Genomic DNA, 18,553 nt, shown 5'->3' on the forward strand with positions numbered 1-18,553 from the left:
TTTAAAATGCTAGCCCTACAACAAAGTAGTGACCTTAAAACCACCTGTTACTGCCTTGAAATCAGCCCAGACACAGATTCTGGCTAATGCATCTTTACCAAATGGCCCATTAGGTCATTCCTTTCCCCTATTCAAAAAGGGTGGCTGGCAGGATATAATCAAATCATACACCAATACATTTAATACATGCTACATTATTATCTCATTATTCTTTATCCTTCATTCTAAATCATACAAAATACAAACATAAAATCCTACTACTAGACATGGACCCCAGCAAGTTTAAAGCTGGCCCTGCTTGGGGGACCCCCCTGAAACCTGCTCGTGGGGCTGAAAACTGCTGTGTTACACAATGGTGGGGTTCTGTTTGTTTATTTGTTAATATTACTTGTTGAAGTCATGCTGGGGAATGAAGAGAATGGGACAATAATAGATTAAACAGAAAGCAACGCCATGTTATGAAGCATACAAGCACCATCATCTTGTACTTCTTAAAAATTGCCATTTCTCTTCAAGGGAGCATAGGCATTATTCCAATAGGTTGTTACCTTTGTACTATTTATGTGTGTCATCAAAGATTTTTCATATAAGTAGACCTCACTTTAAAATCTGTGTTTAAGAACTCCTGTAACTAGCAAGTTTATGTATAATTATAAATTAATCTGCATTTTTTCTTAATAATTTCTCCAATCTAGAGTAATGAAAGCATATCTGCTGCTGTTACTGACCTCAGCATTATAATGGAATGTGGTGAATATTCGGATTTAAGCAAGTTTGTGTCCAGGTAAGGTTTTTGTTAAATAAATTATTTTTGTATGGTTGATATGGATGGCTCATTGTACAAGAGAAAGTATTGAGTGGTTTGATTCTTTGGATTTGCTGAAAAAGCTGTGTCATTTTCTTTGCTTGGTAACATGTTGTAATCAGTGGCTCTTAAATACCTTCAGATTACTGGGTTTGATTCAGGAATTAATAGAAGCAATTCTATGGTTTGTGTCATGGCAGGCGGGCAGATTAGATTATCATAGATTTTTTTAAGGCCAGAAAAGTACCATATGAATTATAATAATAATAATAATAATTAATGGAGATATCCTATCTCCTAGAACTGGAAGGGACCTTGAAAGGTCGTCAAGTCAAGCCTCCTGCCTTCACTAGCAGGACCAAGTACTGATTTTGCCCCAGATCCCTGAGTGGCCCCCTCAAGGATTGAACTCACAACCCTGGATTTAGCAGGCCAATGCTCAAACCACTGAGCTATCCCTCCCCCAAATTATGAAGCCATATTAAAAACGGAATACATATTTTTGTTGTAATGTGTTTTAGAAGCTAAGCTTTGTATTGCTTAGTCTAGAGATAATTTAACTAATTTCAATTAATATGTAAGAAACCCTTTCATGGACTGCTTTTCTGTTCCAACATTGTTATACATGAGCAAAATGTGTGTGATTGTATCTCCCTTTAGTGATTGACCCTCATAAAGGATAGGAGTCTGTTTCTTATTCCTAGCTAGTTAAGGACAACTGGTCAAGCAGTCTTGTGCAAAGGGACATGTGGTTATCTCAGTTTGCATATAAGCTGTAAACAATGTCCTCAGCAAGAGAGAAAAGGAAAGAAGATGAAGAAAATCTGCATCTCAGCACACACAGGTGACAGAAAACAGCATGTAGCATCTTTCCTCACTAGACTCTGTTTCCTTCTGCTCAGCTGGATAGAACTTTGAGGGGGCTGAACAATAAAAGTGAGGGGCAAACACCGCAAGGTGTATCTCTCCCTGTGCATCTCCTTCTTTGTACCCTAGAAGACAAAAGAAACAGCCATTGGACTTTGGGAGAGGGGTCCTGCCCTGTAAAGTTTGATCAGTAATTCTGTTAGAAGGATGTGGTAAGAACTTCACTTTGAATCAAGTATAATTTAAGTTAGGCCCTAGGAAGTGCTTTAACTTTATTTTTTTTGTAACCATTTCTAACTTTTATGCCTCATTGCTTGTACTCATTTAAAATCTCATTGTAGTTAAATAAACTTGTTTTATTCTTTAATTGAAACTAATCCAGTATGTTTAAGTTAAATTGTCTGGGTAACGCTATTTAAGGTGGCAAGTTGTTGTGTATTATTCCCTTAAAGGGACAACAGATTTAATATCTCTGGACTGTCCAAGAGAGGGCTGCTCAGTACAATACATATATTTTTGGAAAAATCCAGGACTGGTAGTGTATTGGGGTCACTCTGCAGAAAGAACCCAGGCTGGTAAAAGCCAGAGTGTGACCAGAGTGTGGCTGGCAGGCTGCAGTTACATACAGACATTTAGGGTGTTGTTTGCATGCCAACAGGCTGCTTGTGAGTGGTCCAGGTGGTAGCTACTGCAGTAAGGCATTGTAAGGCGCCCAAGGTGCAGAGCAGCCCCTCACTTGGTTGGATTGCACCCCAGTATGTCACAGTCATGCTACCAGCCCTGCCTACAATGGTCTTTTTTTAAACAAGTTTAATATTTTTGTTGAAGTGACTTGTAAAGTATAGTACATATTTATCACTCTTATCAGAGAGGTGAGAAGTAAGCAGAGGCACCACTGGCATTTGAACCCACAATCTTCCGTTTACTAGACAGTTGTTTAACCAGCTAAGCCATGGCATCTAGTGCTACCATCCTCATAGGTCAGGAATGTGAGGCTTACTACTGGTATCACGTAACCTGCCATGGATCAGATGCTTGGTGACTAAACCAGGAACGCCACCACTCACCAATTGGTAGTGGTGGGGTTGCCAGATACCCATTGGAATGAAAAACAATATCCACAAAGGAGTAATTCCATCTGGTGCTGACTCCTTGCAGACAGTTCTTGGTTGAACAAAAGCTAGGGGAGAAAACTCTGAACAGAATTCACTGTGGAGAAAGCGTCAGGTGGTTGGCATTGCAACTCAGTTCTGCTCTCTGGCATCTCTTGCATTGGTGCTGGCTTCCAAATATCTTGGTCTTTCATGCCTTTTTGATCCAGTCAGTATTACCAGGAGGGGGGATTTGGTCCCAAGGCAAGCCTCTGCCTCTTTATTTTTCTGCCTAAGTGTATGTGCCAAAGTTTTGGGTATGTTGGTTGCACTCTTCAAACTTGCTTGCTGGAATGTGAGGACAGTTTGCACTGTGAGGATGACCTCAGTGAGGTCAATGACCCTAGAAAGGTTGCCATCATTGACCGAGGGCTGGAGAAGCTTGACGTAGACGTAGCCACTCTCTCTGAAGTCAGACTAGTTGATGCAGGCTCTCTATGCGAGATGCATTACGCCTTCTTTTAGCATGGAAAAAGCAAACGACTATCACAAACGTGGGATGGTTTTGCAGTCAACTCCTTAGCACCCAGGGTCGAATGTCCCACTGCAATATGAGGATGTATTATATCACTAAGAATATCTTCCATAGGCAGCTTTGCCAATATCATTACCTATGCCCCAGCACTTTATTCCACCTTTCAAGAGAAGGACTTGTTCTATTAGCAGGTAGACAGTGTCACCAGCAAACTACCACTGGGCAAGTGACTATATCTATTGGGATATTTCAGTGTTAGAGTCCCTCTCATCACGAGATGTGGTTGCTATGCACTGGCCACCATGGAGTAGGAAAAATGAATAACAATGGGCAAACAATACAGGAGTACTGTGCCTTGCCTATAACTACTTCCAGGGTAGTCATGGCCAGAAGGTCTCCTGGAGACATTCCACAGCTGGCCACTGGCACCAACTGGATTTAATTGTCACCCACAGAAAACACCTACAGGATATTCACCATACTTACAGTTTTTACAGTTCAGACTGTGACACAGACCATGCTGCAAAATAAGGTTTTCACTATTCCATTATACCAAACAAAGCTTTTTCCTCACACATTAACATCAACAACACAAAAGACCAAGGAGGATGTCTTCAACTCACTAAAAATCTCCGGGAAGCTGTGTCCTGCATTCCACCTCCCCTAATTGCTGATGCAGCGTGGAACACACTTAGACTGAATATCCATATAGCTTCAATCCTAGCTTTTGGTAAAAAGAATGTACAAGATAAAGATTTTGCAGCATATGCTGAAAAAATGCTTCCAGTTATTGAAGCAAAATGCACGGCATATCTCCACCACACATGAACCATTGTCTAACCTCAGAGTGGCCAAGAGCTCATTGCAGTGAAGAGAGAGGCAATGAGCTCAATCATACTGTCTCAGTCTGTATGAAAAAATACATTTTTTTTCAGAATTGAGATCTAAGAAGTATGTATGATGGAATCAAGAAAGCAATAGATCCTTCAGCTAAGAAGACTACCCCATTCAAATCTCTTAATGGAGACATACTTATTAAGACAAGCAAACAGATGCAGTGCTGGGTGGAACATTATCACAAACTCTATCCATGTGCAACCACTATTTCTGAAGCAGCACTAAATGCAGTCCCCAGGCTCCAGACCATCAAAGAACTTAATATAGAATCATATGTAAATGAGCTTGAAAAGGAAATTGCCTCCTAGCACCAGGAAAGGCTGCAGGAAAAGATGGAATTCCAGCTGAAGTACTGAAACAAGGAGGACAAGGTGAGCTGAAACAGCTGTACAATATCTTGCTTACCTGTGGGAAAGAAGGAATGATACCACAAGACGTGAACAATGCCAACATCATAATGTATGAAAACAAAGGAGATTGGAGTGACTGCAAAACTACAGCACATTCTATAGAGCAGGGGTAGGCAACCTATGGCACGCGTGCCGAAGGCGGCACATGAGCTGATTTTCAGTGGCACTCATACTGGTCCTGGCCACCGGTCCGGGGGGCTCTGCATTTTAATTTAATTTTAAATGAAGCTTCTTAAACATTTTAAAAACCTTATTTACTTTACATACAATAATAGTTTAGTTTATATATTATAGACTTATAGAAAGAGACCTTCTAAAAATGTTAAAATGTATTACTGGCACGCAAAACCTTAAATTAGAGTGAATAAATGAAGACTCAGCACCCCACTTCTGAAAGGTTGCCCACCCCTGCTATAGAGGAACAACTACAGGAATTTCTGTCCTTAGTGTTGCAGGCAAGGTGCTCGTACGAGTCATTCTCAAAAGACTAATTTTTTGCTAGATATATATATCCAAAGAGTCAGTGTGGCTTCTGTGATGGTAGATAAACTATTGACATGGTCTTCGCACTAAGGCAACTGAAAGAAATGTGTCAAGAAAAAGTGAAACCTCTCTATGTGGCCTTCATAGATCTCACAAAGGTTTTTGATCTGGTCATCAGAAAGGGAATTTCCAATTGCTAGAGAGAATTTGTTGCCCCCAAATTCTCTTCAGTATGATTTGATCCTTCCATGATTGCATAAACTTAGGCTACAGTCCACTATGATGTTGATCAATCTGGCAGCTTTGAAATCCAGAGTGATTTCAAACAGGAATATGTTTTGGAACCGACACTTTTTGGTATATCTCTGTGCTGCTTTGTTGTGTTTTCTCATCTAGCATTGAGGATATCTATCTCCACACAACATCAGATGGAAATCTCTTCAACATTGCATGTCTAAGATCAAAAAGCAAAGAAGAGAACTTCTTTTCGGTGATGGCGCAGTGCTCATTGCACACAGTGAAGAGGCTCTCGAGCAAGTGTGCAATAACTTTGTGCTTGTTTGTGATTAACTTGGACTATGTATCAGTCTAAAGACGATAATGGTTATGGCACAGGATGTGTTGACTGGACCAGACTTTTCAATAGCTTATGTCATGTTAGAAGTTGTTCACAAGCTCTGCTATCTGTATCAGATAACTTATCTCTAGATGATGAGCTTAATTCTTGCATCGTAAAGGCAGCTACCTCATTCGGCTGACTGACCAAATGTGTTGTATGGGATAATAGGAAACTAACATTTGAACACCAAGATATGTGCCTACTACACTGTGTTCTGAGCACGCAGCTGTATGGTGGCGAGACCTGGACCACCTACAGCAGGCATGAGAGAAGGCTAAACACTACACCCACAGTCTTCATCATATTCTAAATCAGGGGTTGGCAACCTTTCAGAAGTGGTGTGCCGAGTCTTCATTTATTCACTCTAATTTAAGGTTTCACGTGCCAGTAATACATTTTAACATTTTTAGAAGGTCTCTTTCTATAAGCCTATAATATATAACTAAACTATTGTTGTATGTAAAGTAAATAAGGTTTTTAAAATGTTTAAGAAGCTTCATTTAAAATTAAATTAAAATGCAGAGGCCCCCGGACTGGTGGCCAGGACCCAGGCAGTGTGAGTGCCACTAAAAATCAGCTTGCATGCCATAGGTTGCCTACCCCTGTTCTAAATATTAAGTGGGAAAACAAAGTTCCTGACACTGAAGTACTTGAGAAAGCAAAATTGTGTTTTTGAACACAGATGTCTCTGTGGGCTTGATCAATTGCACTGGATGGATGATAGACATGTTCTAAAAGATCTCTTGTATGGAGAACTTGTGGATGCTCCAAGGCCACTGGACCAATCTAGGCTCAGATTCATGAACGTTTGCAAGAGGGACTTGAAAGCATTCAACATGAACACTGTAAACAGAAAAGATTCAGCTAGCAACAGGCCACATGCTGTGCTGGACCAGGATGTCAAAGAGGCTGAAGAAGGGTATTGAGGGAAAGAAAAGCGAAGAGAACAAAGAGGAAAGCGCAGCAAGTCTCAAGCACTAGTAGTGGGCCAGCATCTTCCTCTGGATCAGTCCCATGTACCTGGATCAGTCCCATGTACCTGCACTATTTGTGGCAAGGACTGTTGCTCAAGAAGTGGACCCTGTAGCCACTTGCAATGCTGCAGTATGACACACAGTAACTGAACTGCTTTGGTGCTTACACCATCATATTTAGAGACAGACAGCTGCCATGAGATCAGGGGGTTAGAACAGAAATCAGAACCATTTTGTTTATCTTTAAAGTACCTCTGTGATAAAATGTGTAGTGTAAGTAGTTCATGTTAGAGGTAAGTGTAATGAGTCTAGCATTGGGCTAAACTCTCCCCACATCTTTATTAAGATATCACAGTCCTGATGCTCAGTATGTCTGCTCTTGCACTGTTGAACTTTGCCTGAGCACTTGCTGCTAGTTATTCTGATATGTGCTATACTTATTGTGTCACACACACTGACGGGGGGGCAGGTGAGCCGGCGGCGGGGGGGGGGTGAGGAGGCGAGCGGCGAGTCAGTGGCTGACCTGTTCTACTGATCTTGTCTTTCATAAAAATTGGTCCTTTTTGCTGCTTTTCTCTGGGCTGAGGGTTGTCCCAATGCTGCAAAGAGGGTGTTCCCAAAGGAAGGTGCTTGCTTCTAACCCCTGAGGCCATCAGTATGTCTGCTCTTCTCTAGTCAGCCCACTTGACAAGTTTAATTGTCCTTGGTCTGGCTCCCATCCCCTCTCCAAAGGTTGCAGCTGTCTGGAGGTGCCTGCCTTCCATGCCTTCCTCATTCACACCTCATTCATTTAACAGGGCAATTGATTACAAAGTGGGGGGAAGACCTTATTCTACTTCTAGCAAAAAGACATTTTTCTTTTACCTTAATTATAATACCTTAGGGGCCCGCTATAACATATTACCAAGGTTCAGTACCGCTGTTTCGACGGGGCAGCGCTGGGGAAGGAGGGTTTGTTTCCGCGGGGCGGGCGCTGCTGGGGTGGGGGGGTTGTTTCCGCGGGGCTGGGCGGTGCTGGGGTGGGGGTGAGGGGTGTTTCGGGGGGCTGGGCGGCGCTGGGGTGTGTGTGCTTCGGGGGGGGCCGGTGTGTTTCGGCCCTCAGCTGTTTTCTTTGGAGTAATATGGCCCTCGCTGCTTTACGAGTTGTGCAGGCCTGAGCTCTTTCACTAATCTATCTAGCTCCCATTTCAACCCCGTTATAGTATTGGCTTTCACAACATCCTCTGGCAAGGAGTTCCAAAGGTTGACAGTGCGTTGCGCGAAAAAATACTTTCTTGTGTTTGTTTTAAACCTGCTACTTATTAATTTCATTTGGTGGCCCCTTGTTCTTGTATTATGAGAAGGCGTTAATAACACTTCCTTATTTACTTTCTCTATACTACTCATGATTTTATAGACCTCTATTATATCCCCCCCAGTCGCCTCTTTTCCAAGTTGAAAAGTCCCAGTCTTATTAATCTCTCTGGATACGGAAGCCGTTCCATACCCCTAATAATTTTTGTTGCCCTTTTCTGAACCTTTTCCAATTTTAATATATCTTTTTTGAGATGGGGCGACCACATCTTCACGCAGTATTCGAGGTGTGGGCGTACCATGGATTTATATAGAGGCAATATATTTTCTGTCTTATCTATCCCTTTCTTAATGATTCCCAACATTCTGTTCGCTTTTTTGACTGCTGCTGTACATTGAGTGGATGATTTCAGAGAACTATCCACAATGACTCCAAGATCTCTTTCTTGAGTGGTAACAGCTTATTTAGACCCCATCATTGTATATGTATAGTTAGGATTATGTTTTCCAATGTGCATTACTTTGCATTTATCAACATTAATTAATTAATTTTAATTTATCAACATTAATTAATTACAGGTAGGCAAGGGTCACGGGAAAAGCAACAAGGAATTGGATAGGACAGACCTTGGCTGTTGAAGTGAGGACCCCTGAGCTGGAACCTGGAGTAGAGGGTGGGCCTGGGTTCCCCTACCAGCCACTGGGGAAGTGGTGCAGATTACACAGTGGAAAGTGGACTGCCTGGGGCAGTTCGCAGTAGAAGACTTTGAGGACGTAAGGGGAGGACTTTGGGGACCTGGCCATGGGGCCCAGTCACGAAGAGGAACCTGCAGCTCCTGGCGCTAGAGGGGCAGGAGAGAGAAGACCTTGGGTGGAGAGACTGCTAGAGGAGGGCCCAGCTAACCCCAGAGTGGCCAGGAGGAGGTACCTCTAGCAGTGAGTAGACCACATGACAGGGAATAGTAATCTAATTTATTGTATAAATTACCCTTTCAAGGTTTTTTTTTTTTTTTTTTTTTTTTGACACTTTGAGAATGGCTTCAACTTTGTTTGCATTTCCTAACTAGTTAAACTTTGACTCTGTCAGTAGAATGCAGCATTTTGTGCTGTATCTACAACACATCTGTATTATATTAAACTTTGCATGGGCTTAGTTGTGTGGGTGGATGCGTAGTGTGATGGTGGTGTTCTGTTGTGGTTTTGTGTGTGTGAGAGAGAGAAGGGGAACCCCATGAGACCATCATTCTTGCCACAGCTGTAAGAGTAATTTCTTGTTTTTATATCTGGTGCAAAAAGTCATGAGTACTGTGCTGAGTTAATTTTTTTTCTTTGAAAGTGGTTAAGGGATCCTGTTTCTTTTATAATGGATTTTGTTTCTTACATACTTTTTGTTTTTACTGATTAATACACTTTTGTAAAAGTGGTATAGAAATTGGATAGGTACTATTTTATTGTGGCCTGATAGGGAGTTACTGTGTTGTTAAATGTGTCTTCTGTTTCTTGGATAACTTCTCTGTCACATGCACAATAGCTTTTGAGATCAGTTCTTTCTGTAGTTAATGGAAATTTTTTTTAATCCACTCTGGTTCTCTACTGATAAATTCTTTCCAAAACAGTCTTAAATTATATGAGCTCTCTTACTGATCTAGCTATTTCTTTGAAAATTGTTCTTGGTACTTAAGGATACACACAGGATTTGGAGTTACCATTACAAAAAACACAACAGTGTAGTGCCAATACTTCACATCGTTATTAAGCTAACCAATAAATTATTGTTTATATTGTTGGTCTATCAGAAATCCCAAGATTGCTCTTCTTTCATCCCATCATCCATCTGTATTTTGTGAGCCAGTGCCATTTTCAAAGTGCTGTCTGGAAGCATGGAGGAGGCATTGGCAAGCACTGTTATCCTCATGGTGGTAAATATGAATAGGTTGTTGCACAAATACCTGAATTTGTTCAGTTACTTAAGGAACAGGGCCTCTTAGGAGGAGGCTGAAATCGAGCAACACGTCTCCTTGATGTTTTCCTAGAACGACTTCACTTGGTGACATGCTGCTTTTTGTGCTCTAGCAATGATGGGTGGGACCGGATTGTGCTGTAGACCTGGGATGACCAGCAGTGGTGGCAGAACTTTAGAATGTCCTAAGACATTTTCCTGGAAATCTGTGCAGAGTTTGCCCCAGGGTGTCAGCAGCAGAACGCCTAGATGAGAGCTGCCCTCAGCCTGGCCATCGTCCTTTGGAATCTCCCTATTCCTGATGGCTACCTGTCAGTAGCTAACCATTTTGGTGTCAGTGGATCAACCATCTCATGGACTCATAGACTTAAAGGCTTGAAGGGACTTCACCCACTCGTTCCTATAATAGACCTATAACCTCTGGCTGAATTGCCGAAGTCTTCAAATCTTGATTTAAAGACTTGAAGTTACAGAGACTCCAGCATTTACTCTAGTTCAAACCAGCAAGTGACCCATGTCCCATGCTGCAGAAAGGAAGATGAAAACCCCCCATGGTCTCTGCCAATCTGACCCGGGGGAAATTTCCTTCCCAAACTCAAATAGGGCAATCTGTTAGAGCCTCAGCACGTGGGTGAGACTTATCAGACAGACATGTGGGAAGGAATTCTCTGTAGTAACTCAGAGCCCTCCATGTCTAATGTCCCATCCCTAGCCGTTGGAAATATTTGCTAATAGAAGATGCAGATGGGCCATGTAACATTGTAGGCAACCTCATCATACCATCCACTCCATAAACTTATCAAGCTCAGTCTTCAAACAAGTTAGATTTTTTTGCCCCCTCTGCTCCCCTTGGAAGGCTTTTCGAGAACTTCACCCCTCTTAGTTAGAAACCGTAATCTAAATTTCAAGTTTGATAAGCAACAGGACCAAAAGAATGCCACCATAGCTAAACAGCAGAGTAAAAGAGGTGGTTAAAGGCAAAAGGGCATCCTTTAAAAATTGGAAGTTAAACCCTACTGAGGAAAATCAAAACGAGCATAAACTCTGGCAAGTCAAGTTAAAAATATAATTAGGTTGGCCAAAAAAAGAATTGGAAGAGCAGTTAGCAAAAGATGCACGCTAACATCAGTTTTTTTTAAGTACATCAGAAGCAGGAAGCCTGACAAAAAATCAGTGGGTCACTGGATGATTAAGGTGCTAAATGAGCACTGAAGAAAGACAAAGCCATTGCAGAGAAGCTAAATGAATTCTTTGCATTGGTCTTCACTGCAGAGGATGTGAGGAAGATTCCCATACCTGAGCCATTCTTTTTAGGTGACAGATCTGAGGTAATTGCGGTGTTGGATTTACAATCAGAATTAAAATTGGAGAAAGCCAAATCAAAGAGGAAATACTTTTCTTCTTTATCCAATAAAGATTCATCCATGCCTCTAATCCAGTGGTCACCAACCGGTCGAGGTCAATTGTGGAGAATCTCCCAGTCGATCGCAATCTCCGGTGGTGCAGGGTGGCTGCTGCTAAGGCAGACTCTCTGCCTGCTCTGGCCCCACTCCCGTGGCCAGGGGAGGGGGGGCGGGGCAGGGGTCTCCGCGCACTGCTCCTGCCTCCAAGCACTGCCCCTGCAGCTCCCGTTGGCCAGGAACAGGGAACTGTGGCCAATGGGAGCTGCAGGGGCAGTGGCTGCAAAGAGGGGTAGCGCGTGGAGTCGCGTTGGTCCCTTCCGGGAGCGGCGTGGTGCCAGGGCTGCCTGAGGTAAGTGCTGCCTCCTTCAATGGGCAGATTCTGAATGTCTCTGCAGCATTAAGACCCAGAGTAGCATGAGTACAGCTGGACCAACATTTCTCACCCAACCTGCAGCGTCCTGGAGCCAGCCCACCATACCCCATCCTGCACCCCAAGCTCCTGCCCCAGCCCTGAGCTCCATCCCAAAGCCAGCGCCCCATACTCCCTCTTGCACCCCATACCCCCTCCCGGAGCCAGCCCCCTGCACCCCCTCCTCCACCCAAAGCCCCAGCCCTGAGCCCCCTCCCAGAGCCAGCACCCCGTACCTTCTCCTGCACCCCGTACCACAACTTCCTGGAGCCAGCCACCCATGCCCCCTCCTGCACTCCTGCCCCAGCCCTGAGCCCCTTCCCGGAGCCAGCACCCCATACCGCCTCATGCACCCCAAGACCCTGCCCCAGCCCAGAGCCTCCGCCCTTAGCCAGCACCCCGTACCTCCTCCCACACCCGATACCCCCGTCAAGGCTGATTCCCCAGTCTGGCACTTCGAGTGCAGAAGATGGGGGTCCGCAAGGACTCTAAAAATTAATACTTGCCACTCCAGGCTTGTATTAAACTCCAAAGGTTACAGCTTCTCTCTGACCTTGGATTGGTAGATGCTGCCACCACTCAATTGCAGAACCCCTTTGAGAGACCAGGAAAGCTCACTTGGGAATTTCTTCCTGTGGGGAAATCAGCTGTTGCCACCAGCTAATTAAACGACATGTGCACAAACCTCTTAAGACACACAAATCCAATTCTGTTCTTAAAAAAGGTAAATTTTATTAAAAAAAAAAAAGGGAAAGAAAATATATGTGGGAACTCAGCTATTGCTAGATTTTAAAAGAGCAATTACAAGGATTAAGCACCAAGAATAGTTTTCTTGAGGTCGAGCTTAAAGGTTACAAGCAAAACAAAATCACTGGGGTTAGCACAGAGGAATCCACAAGCCATAAAGAAATAAAAGGGATACACCTACTTGCGTCTTCCTAGACATTTCCTAATCTACTTAAATATCTGGGGTTTTGAATAAGTAGTTTGTAGGTATGATACTGATGATTTTTTCATACCTGGCCCAAGCTTTTCACCATTGCTGCTCTGTCCCCCTCTTCCTGGGAGCACAACCAGAGACAGACAAACGGGAATTTTTTTCTCAATTTTTAAAAGTTCTAGCCTTCCCATGGGCTCTTTTGGTCAGGTGCCCACTCACTTCCTTTTACCTATGCATAGCAGTGAGACTTTTAACCCTTTACAGGTAAAGCAAATAGAGAACAGCTACTAAGGCCTGGTCTACACTTACCCCCCAATTCGAACTAAGGTATGCAACTTCAGCTACGTGAATAACGTAGCTGAAGTTCGAAGTACCTTAGTTCGAACTTACCTCGGTCCACACGTGGCAGGCAGGCTCCCCCGTCGACGCCGCGGTACTCCTCTCGTATAGCTGGAGTACCGCAGTCGACGGCGATCACTTCCTGGTTCGACTTATCGCGTCCAGACAAGACGCGATAAGTCGAACCCAGAACTTTGATTCCCAGCCGCCGAACTAGCGGCTGGGTGTAGACATACCCTAAGAGGGATTTTATAGCTAGCTGGCTGGGTGTCCATAAAAGGGAGCTACCCCCCCTTCATTTCTTACACCCCCTCTCGGAGCCAGCACCCCATACCTGAAGACCCAGCCCTGAGCCCCCTCCTTGAGCCAGCACCCCATATCTCCTCCTGCACCCCATACCTCCCTCCTGCGCCCCACCCTCCTGTGTCAGCCCTGACCCCCCTCCCTGGGCCAGCAACCCATACCCCCTCCTGTACCCCATCACTGTGCCCCAGCGTGGAGCCCCCTCATGCACTCAAACTCCGTCCCAGAGCCAGCACCCCATACCCCCTTCTGTACCCCATACTCCCTCCTGCAACCCATCCCCCCGCGCCAGTCCTGACCCCTCCCACAGCCAGCATGCTGTACCCCCTCCTGCACCCAACACTCTGAACCCAGCCCAGAGCCCCCTCCTGCACCCCAACCCCTTGCCCCAGGCTCAGCCTGGAGCCCCCTCCCACACTGCGAACCCCTTGGCCCCAGCCCAGAGGCCGCACCCGCCCCAAACCTCAACCCTTTGCCCCAGCCCGGTGAAAGTGAGCAAGGGTGGGGAAGAGTGAGCAATGGAGAGAGGGGGGATGGAGTGAGCAGGGCAGGGCTTTGGGGAAGGGGCAGGGCCTCTGGGAAGGGGCGGGGTAGATCCTGGGTTGCCCTTAAATTAAAAAAGCGATCTTGGGCATAAAAAGGTTGGAGACCACTGCTCTAATCAGGATAGTGGAGGACATAATCACTGGAAAATGACAGCACCCCAGCAAAGATCACTGCTTCAGCTAGATATCCTCTGCTGTCCATTCTGTTTTTAACACAGTCATGCCCCACAGTGAAAGGTAGACTATTATGTTTCCTCTTTGGGTGAAGAGACCAGACATGCTCTCGGCCCCAGTAGGTTATCAGTGCTTGACCTGTGTCACTAGCCACCCAGAATGGGAGCCAGTTCCCTGCAGTCTGAGGTTGTTTTTTTTTATTTAAACTGCTACCAGCTCCTCAATTCTGTGAAGATATATGGCCTGGACTGGTCTCCACCCCAGGAATTCTGATCTTTTTTTTTTTACTTGTCTTTCTCTGATCATACTCTTTTTATTTTTTTAAAATGTCACTACTTCCAAGTATCTTGGCTTTATTCCTTTCCCTGTTGTTCTCCTGAATGACCTGTTATAGGGGGTCCCGAGTATACGTCGGGGCTGTGTTCCTGAAAAGGGTGACGGGTACTGAAACGATGGATACCAGGGAATTTTTCCACATAAGAAATAATAGCCTGCCTCCACCCCCGCCCTGCCTTTTCCTGCCTAGTTCTGCCCCCTTCTCTGAGTGTGCCCCATCCCTGCTCCTCCCCCTCCCTCCCAGCACCTCCTGAACACTGTGGGAAGCACCCAAAGAAAAGCCACGCAAAAGGTGAAGGGATGGATATGCGGATCGGGACCATGTGAATTGGAATACATTCCCCTAATGATGAGCAATGGATACACAAAATGACAAATAAGAGGGAGATGTATACCAGGGCCCCCTGTATGAGGAAACTTAATGCTCTATTTTAAACACAATTTATTGCTTTGACTACAATTGGTTGATGACAGTACTAACAGTTTGTGGTCTAAACTGTGAACAACATGAGTGAATTTAGCTCTTGGTGCTGATTGTTTCAATAGAAAAGCAAGTTCATTTTTCTTACCTGTATTGTAATTGACCCTATCTGTACATATTCCTGTTCAATCTTTCCAAGACAAACCTTCTGATATCATGAAGTTGTTAATCAGTTGGAAGCATTCCTCACCAGTGATGCAGTTTGTTGCAGCAAAATTTTTCTTTTGCACACAAATAATTTGAGCACAGTTAGTTCTGTAGGTTTGTCAACTTGGATTGTGAAATCAGTGCTATTTTGCATCTTATAAAGTAATTCTGTTTTTAGCTTCAACCATATCTCCAATAAGACATTTCACTGTGTGATTCAATAGGGGGATCATCTGTATGTTGTTGGGAGCTGCTTTGCTGTTGACAATTCTACACACCTTTCCACAGCAGCAGGAGAGACTGTTCTCAATTGTGTGGCTTTTCTTTACTCCTGAGTATTCTTAATGCTGCTGTAATTAAGTATTAAGCACCTTTTGGGAAGTGGTTGTAGTTATTACACATCTACGTTTTAAGTTCTTGCAATAGCCTTTGGAAAAACTTCTGGTTGCTTTTCCAGGTACTCTGTATAATTCATCTTAAATGTTGTTGAAGTTTAAATGGCATCATGTTTTCTTTTGATAAGATATAAATGTACTGAGGGCAAGAATCGTCACTATATTCTGATTGTAAAACTATATTTTGTATTGCCCTGGATCTGTTTCCTTTGTACATTGCTTTTGTTTCTAACTTGTCTTAAGTACTAACATCCTGAAGTAAAAAACTCTTCTGATTTAGCTGGTCTGAGCAAAACTTGCTGGCTGTGTCCTCTTCCACTTGTATTATGCATCTTTGCAGGACATACTTTCCGAATGACAAACTTATCCATGTTGAAATTTTGGGTGTATAAATGCTATTTAGCACGATCAAGTTTACTTGCTGCTACTTATCTAATGCCAACCTAACAAAGCCAAAAGTTCAAGAAATTTATTTCTTCCTCTCTCACACTCTTACTGCCTGACACTGAGGCCTGGTCTACACCACGAGTTTAGGTTGAATTTAGGAGCGTTAATTCGAATTAAGCCTGGACACGTTCACACGACGAAGCCCTTTTTTTTGACTTAAAGGGCCCTTTAAACCGGTTTCTTTACTCCACCTCCGACGAGGGGATTAGCGCTAAAATCGGCCTTTGCGGGTCAGAATTGGGGTAGTGTGGACGGAATTTTACGTTATTGGCCTCCGGGAGCTATCCCACAGTGCTTCATTGTGACCGCTCCGGACAGCACTCTCAACTCAGATGCACTGACCAGGTAGACAGGAAAAGCCCCGCGAACTTTTGAATTTCATTTCCTGTTTGCCCAGCGAGGAGAGCACAGGTGACCACACAGAGCTCATCAGCACAGGTAACCATGATGGAGTCCCAGGATCACAAAAGAGCTCCATCATGGACCGAACGGGAGGTACGGGATCTGCTCGCCATATGGGGAGATGAATCAGTGCTAGCTGAACTCCGTAGCAGTAAACGAAATGGCAAAATATTAGAAAAGGTCTCAAAGGACATGAAGGACAGAGGCCATAACAGGGACACACAGCAGTGCCACGTGAAAATTAAGGAGCTAAGGCAAGCCTACCACAAAGCCAGAGAGGCAAATGGAAGGTCCGGGGCAGAGCCGCAAACATGCCGCTTCTACGCGGAGCTGCATGCGATCCTAGGGGGTGCAGCCACCACTACCCCAACTGTGTGCTATGACTCCGTCAATGGAGAAACACGCAACAGGGAAGCGGGTTCGGGGTACGAGGAAGATGAGGATGAAGATAACGTAGATAGCTCACAGCAGCAAGGAAGCGGAGAAACCGGTTTCCCCAACAGCCAGGATATGTTTATCACCCTGGACCTGGAACCAGTAACCCCTGAACTCACCCAAGGCGTGCTCTCAGACTCTGAGGGCACACAGGGGACCTCTGGTGAGTGTACCTTTGTAAATATTACACATGGTTTAAAAGCAAGCGTGTTTAATGATTAATTTGCCCTGGCAATCGCGGCCAGTACAGCTACTGGAAAAGTCTGTTAACGTGTATGGGGATGGAGCGGAAATCCTCCAGGGACATCTCCAGAAAGCTCTCCTTCACGTATTCCCAAAGCCTTTGCAAAAGGTTTCTGGGGAGGGCTGCCTTATCCCGTCCGCCATGGTAGGACACTTTACCACGCCAGGCCAGTAGCACGTAGTCTGGAATCATTGCATAACAAAGCATGGCAGCGTATGGTCCCGGTGTTTGCTGGCATGCAGACAACATCCATTCCTTATCTCTCTTTGTTATCCTCAGGAGAATGATATCATTCACGGTCACCTGGTTGAAATGGGGTGATTTTATTAAGGGGACATTCAGAGGTGCCCGTTCCTGCTCGGCTGAACAGAAATGTTCCCCGCTATTAGCCACGCGGTAGGGGGGAGGGGTGAAGTGATCATCCCAGAGAATTGGGTGTGTGGGGAGGGTAGTTGGGTTTGTGCTGCATGTTAACCCGGAAACCGCAGCCCCTCCTTTTACATTGCAAACCCATTTTAAATGGCCAACCCAAGGGGTGCTTGGTATGGGAAATGAGGGCGCTATTGTTTGAAACCATTCCCACATGTTAAGAAGGTTAAAAAAGCCAAAAGACTGTGGCTTACCATGGCTGCCTGAAAGCCGAAATCTGTTGCCTGGCACTGCGTGAGTGATCTCTCACACCAAACCGGCAGGGCCTCAATATAAGAGGAAAAATGCGACCTTGTAACGAAAGCACATGTGCTGTGTAATGTGAACAGCAAAATGTAACGTGAAAGAGTGTACCCATTGTTCTCTAAAATGTCTTTTTTAACCACCTCTCCCTTCTCCTCCACCAGCTGCAAATGTTTCTCCTTTACAGAGGCTAGCGAAGATTAGAAGGAGAAAACGGCAGACTCAGGATGATATGTTCTCGGAGCTCCAGATGTCCTCCCACGCTGACAGAGCTCAGCAGAATGCGTGGAGGCAGTCAATGTCAGACTACAGAAAAGCACAATATGAACGAGAGGAGAGGTGGCGGGCTGAATCGCGGGATGAACAGAGCAAGTGGCGGGCTGAAGATGATAGGTGGCGTCAGCTTGCAGACAGAAGGCAAGAGTCGATGCTCCGGCTGCTGGAGCATCAAACTGATATGCTCCAGCGTATGGTTGAGCTGCAGGAAAGGCAGCAGGAGCAGAGACCGCCGCTACAGCCCCTGTGTAACCAACAGCCCTCCTCCCCAAGTTCCATAGCCTCCTCACCCAGACGCCCAAGAACATGGTGGGGGGGCCTCCGGCCACCCAGTCACTCCACCCCAGATGATTGCCCGAGCAACAGAAGGCTGGCCTTCAATAAGAGTTAAAGTTTTAAACTGCAGTGTGTCCTTTTCCTTCCCTCCTCCCCCACCCATCCCGGGCTACCTTGGCAATTATCCCCCTAGTTGTATGATGAATTAATAAAGAATGCATGAATGTGAAGTAACAATGACTTTATTACCTCTGCAAGCGGTGCTCGAAGGGGAGAGGGGAGGGTGGGGTGGTTGGTTTACAGGGAAGTAGAGTGAACCGGGTGAGGGGGGCGGAGGGTTCATCAAGGAGAAACAAACAGAAGTTTCACACCGTAGCCTGGCCAGTCACAAAACT

General features: G+C 44.9%; 1 protein-coding gene across 4 annotated transcripts in view; it reads left to right on the forward strand.

The window, feature by feature from the left end:
* CENPP (centromere protein P) overlaps window positions 1-18,553 on the forward strand; it is a 353,315-nt gene that overhangs the window by 12,870 nt on the left and 321,892 nt on the right. For all 4 annotated transcript variants that reach the window (XM_024195662.2, XM_024195665.2, XM_024195663.2 and 1 more), the window contains one exon: window positions 696-784. In XM_024195662.2, the coding sequence (XP_024051430.1) occupies window positions 696-784 (89 nt within the window). The remainder of the gene's footprint in view (window positions 1-695; window positions 785-18,553) is intronic.

The sequence above is a fragment of the Terrapene carolina genome, unplaced genomic scaffold (assembly GCF_002925995.2).
Source record: "Terrapene carolina triunguis isolate 2854851 unplaced genomic scaffold, T_m_triunguis-2.0 Scaffold232, whole genome shotgun sequence".
In the NCBI taxonomy this organism is placed as follows: domain Eukaryota; kingdom Metazoa; phylum Chordata; order Testudines; family Emydidae; genus Terrapene; species Terrapene triunguis.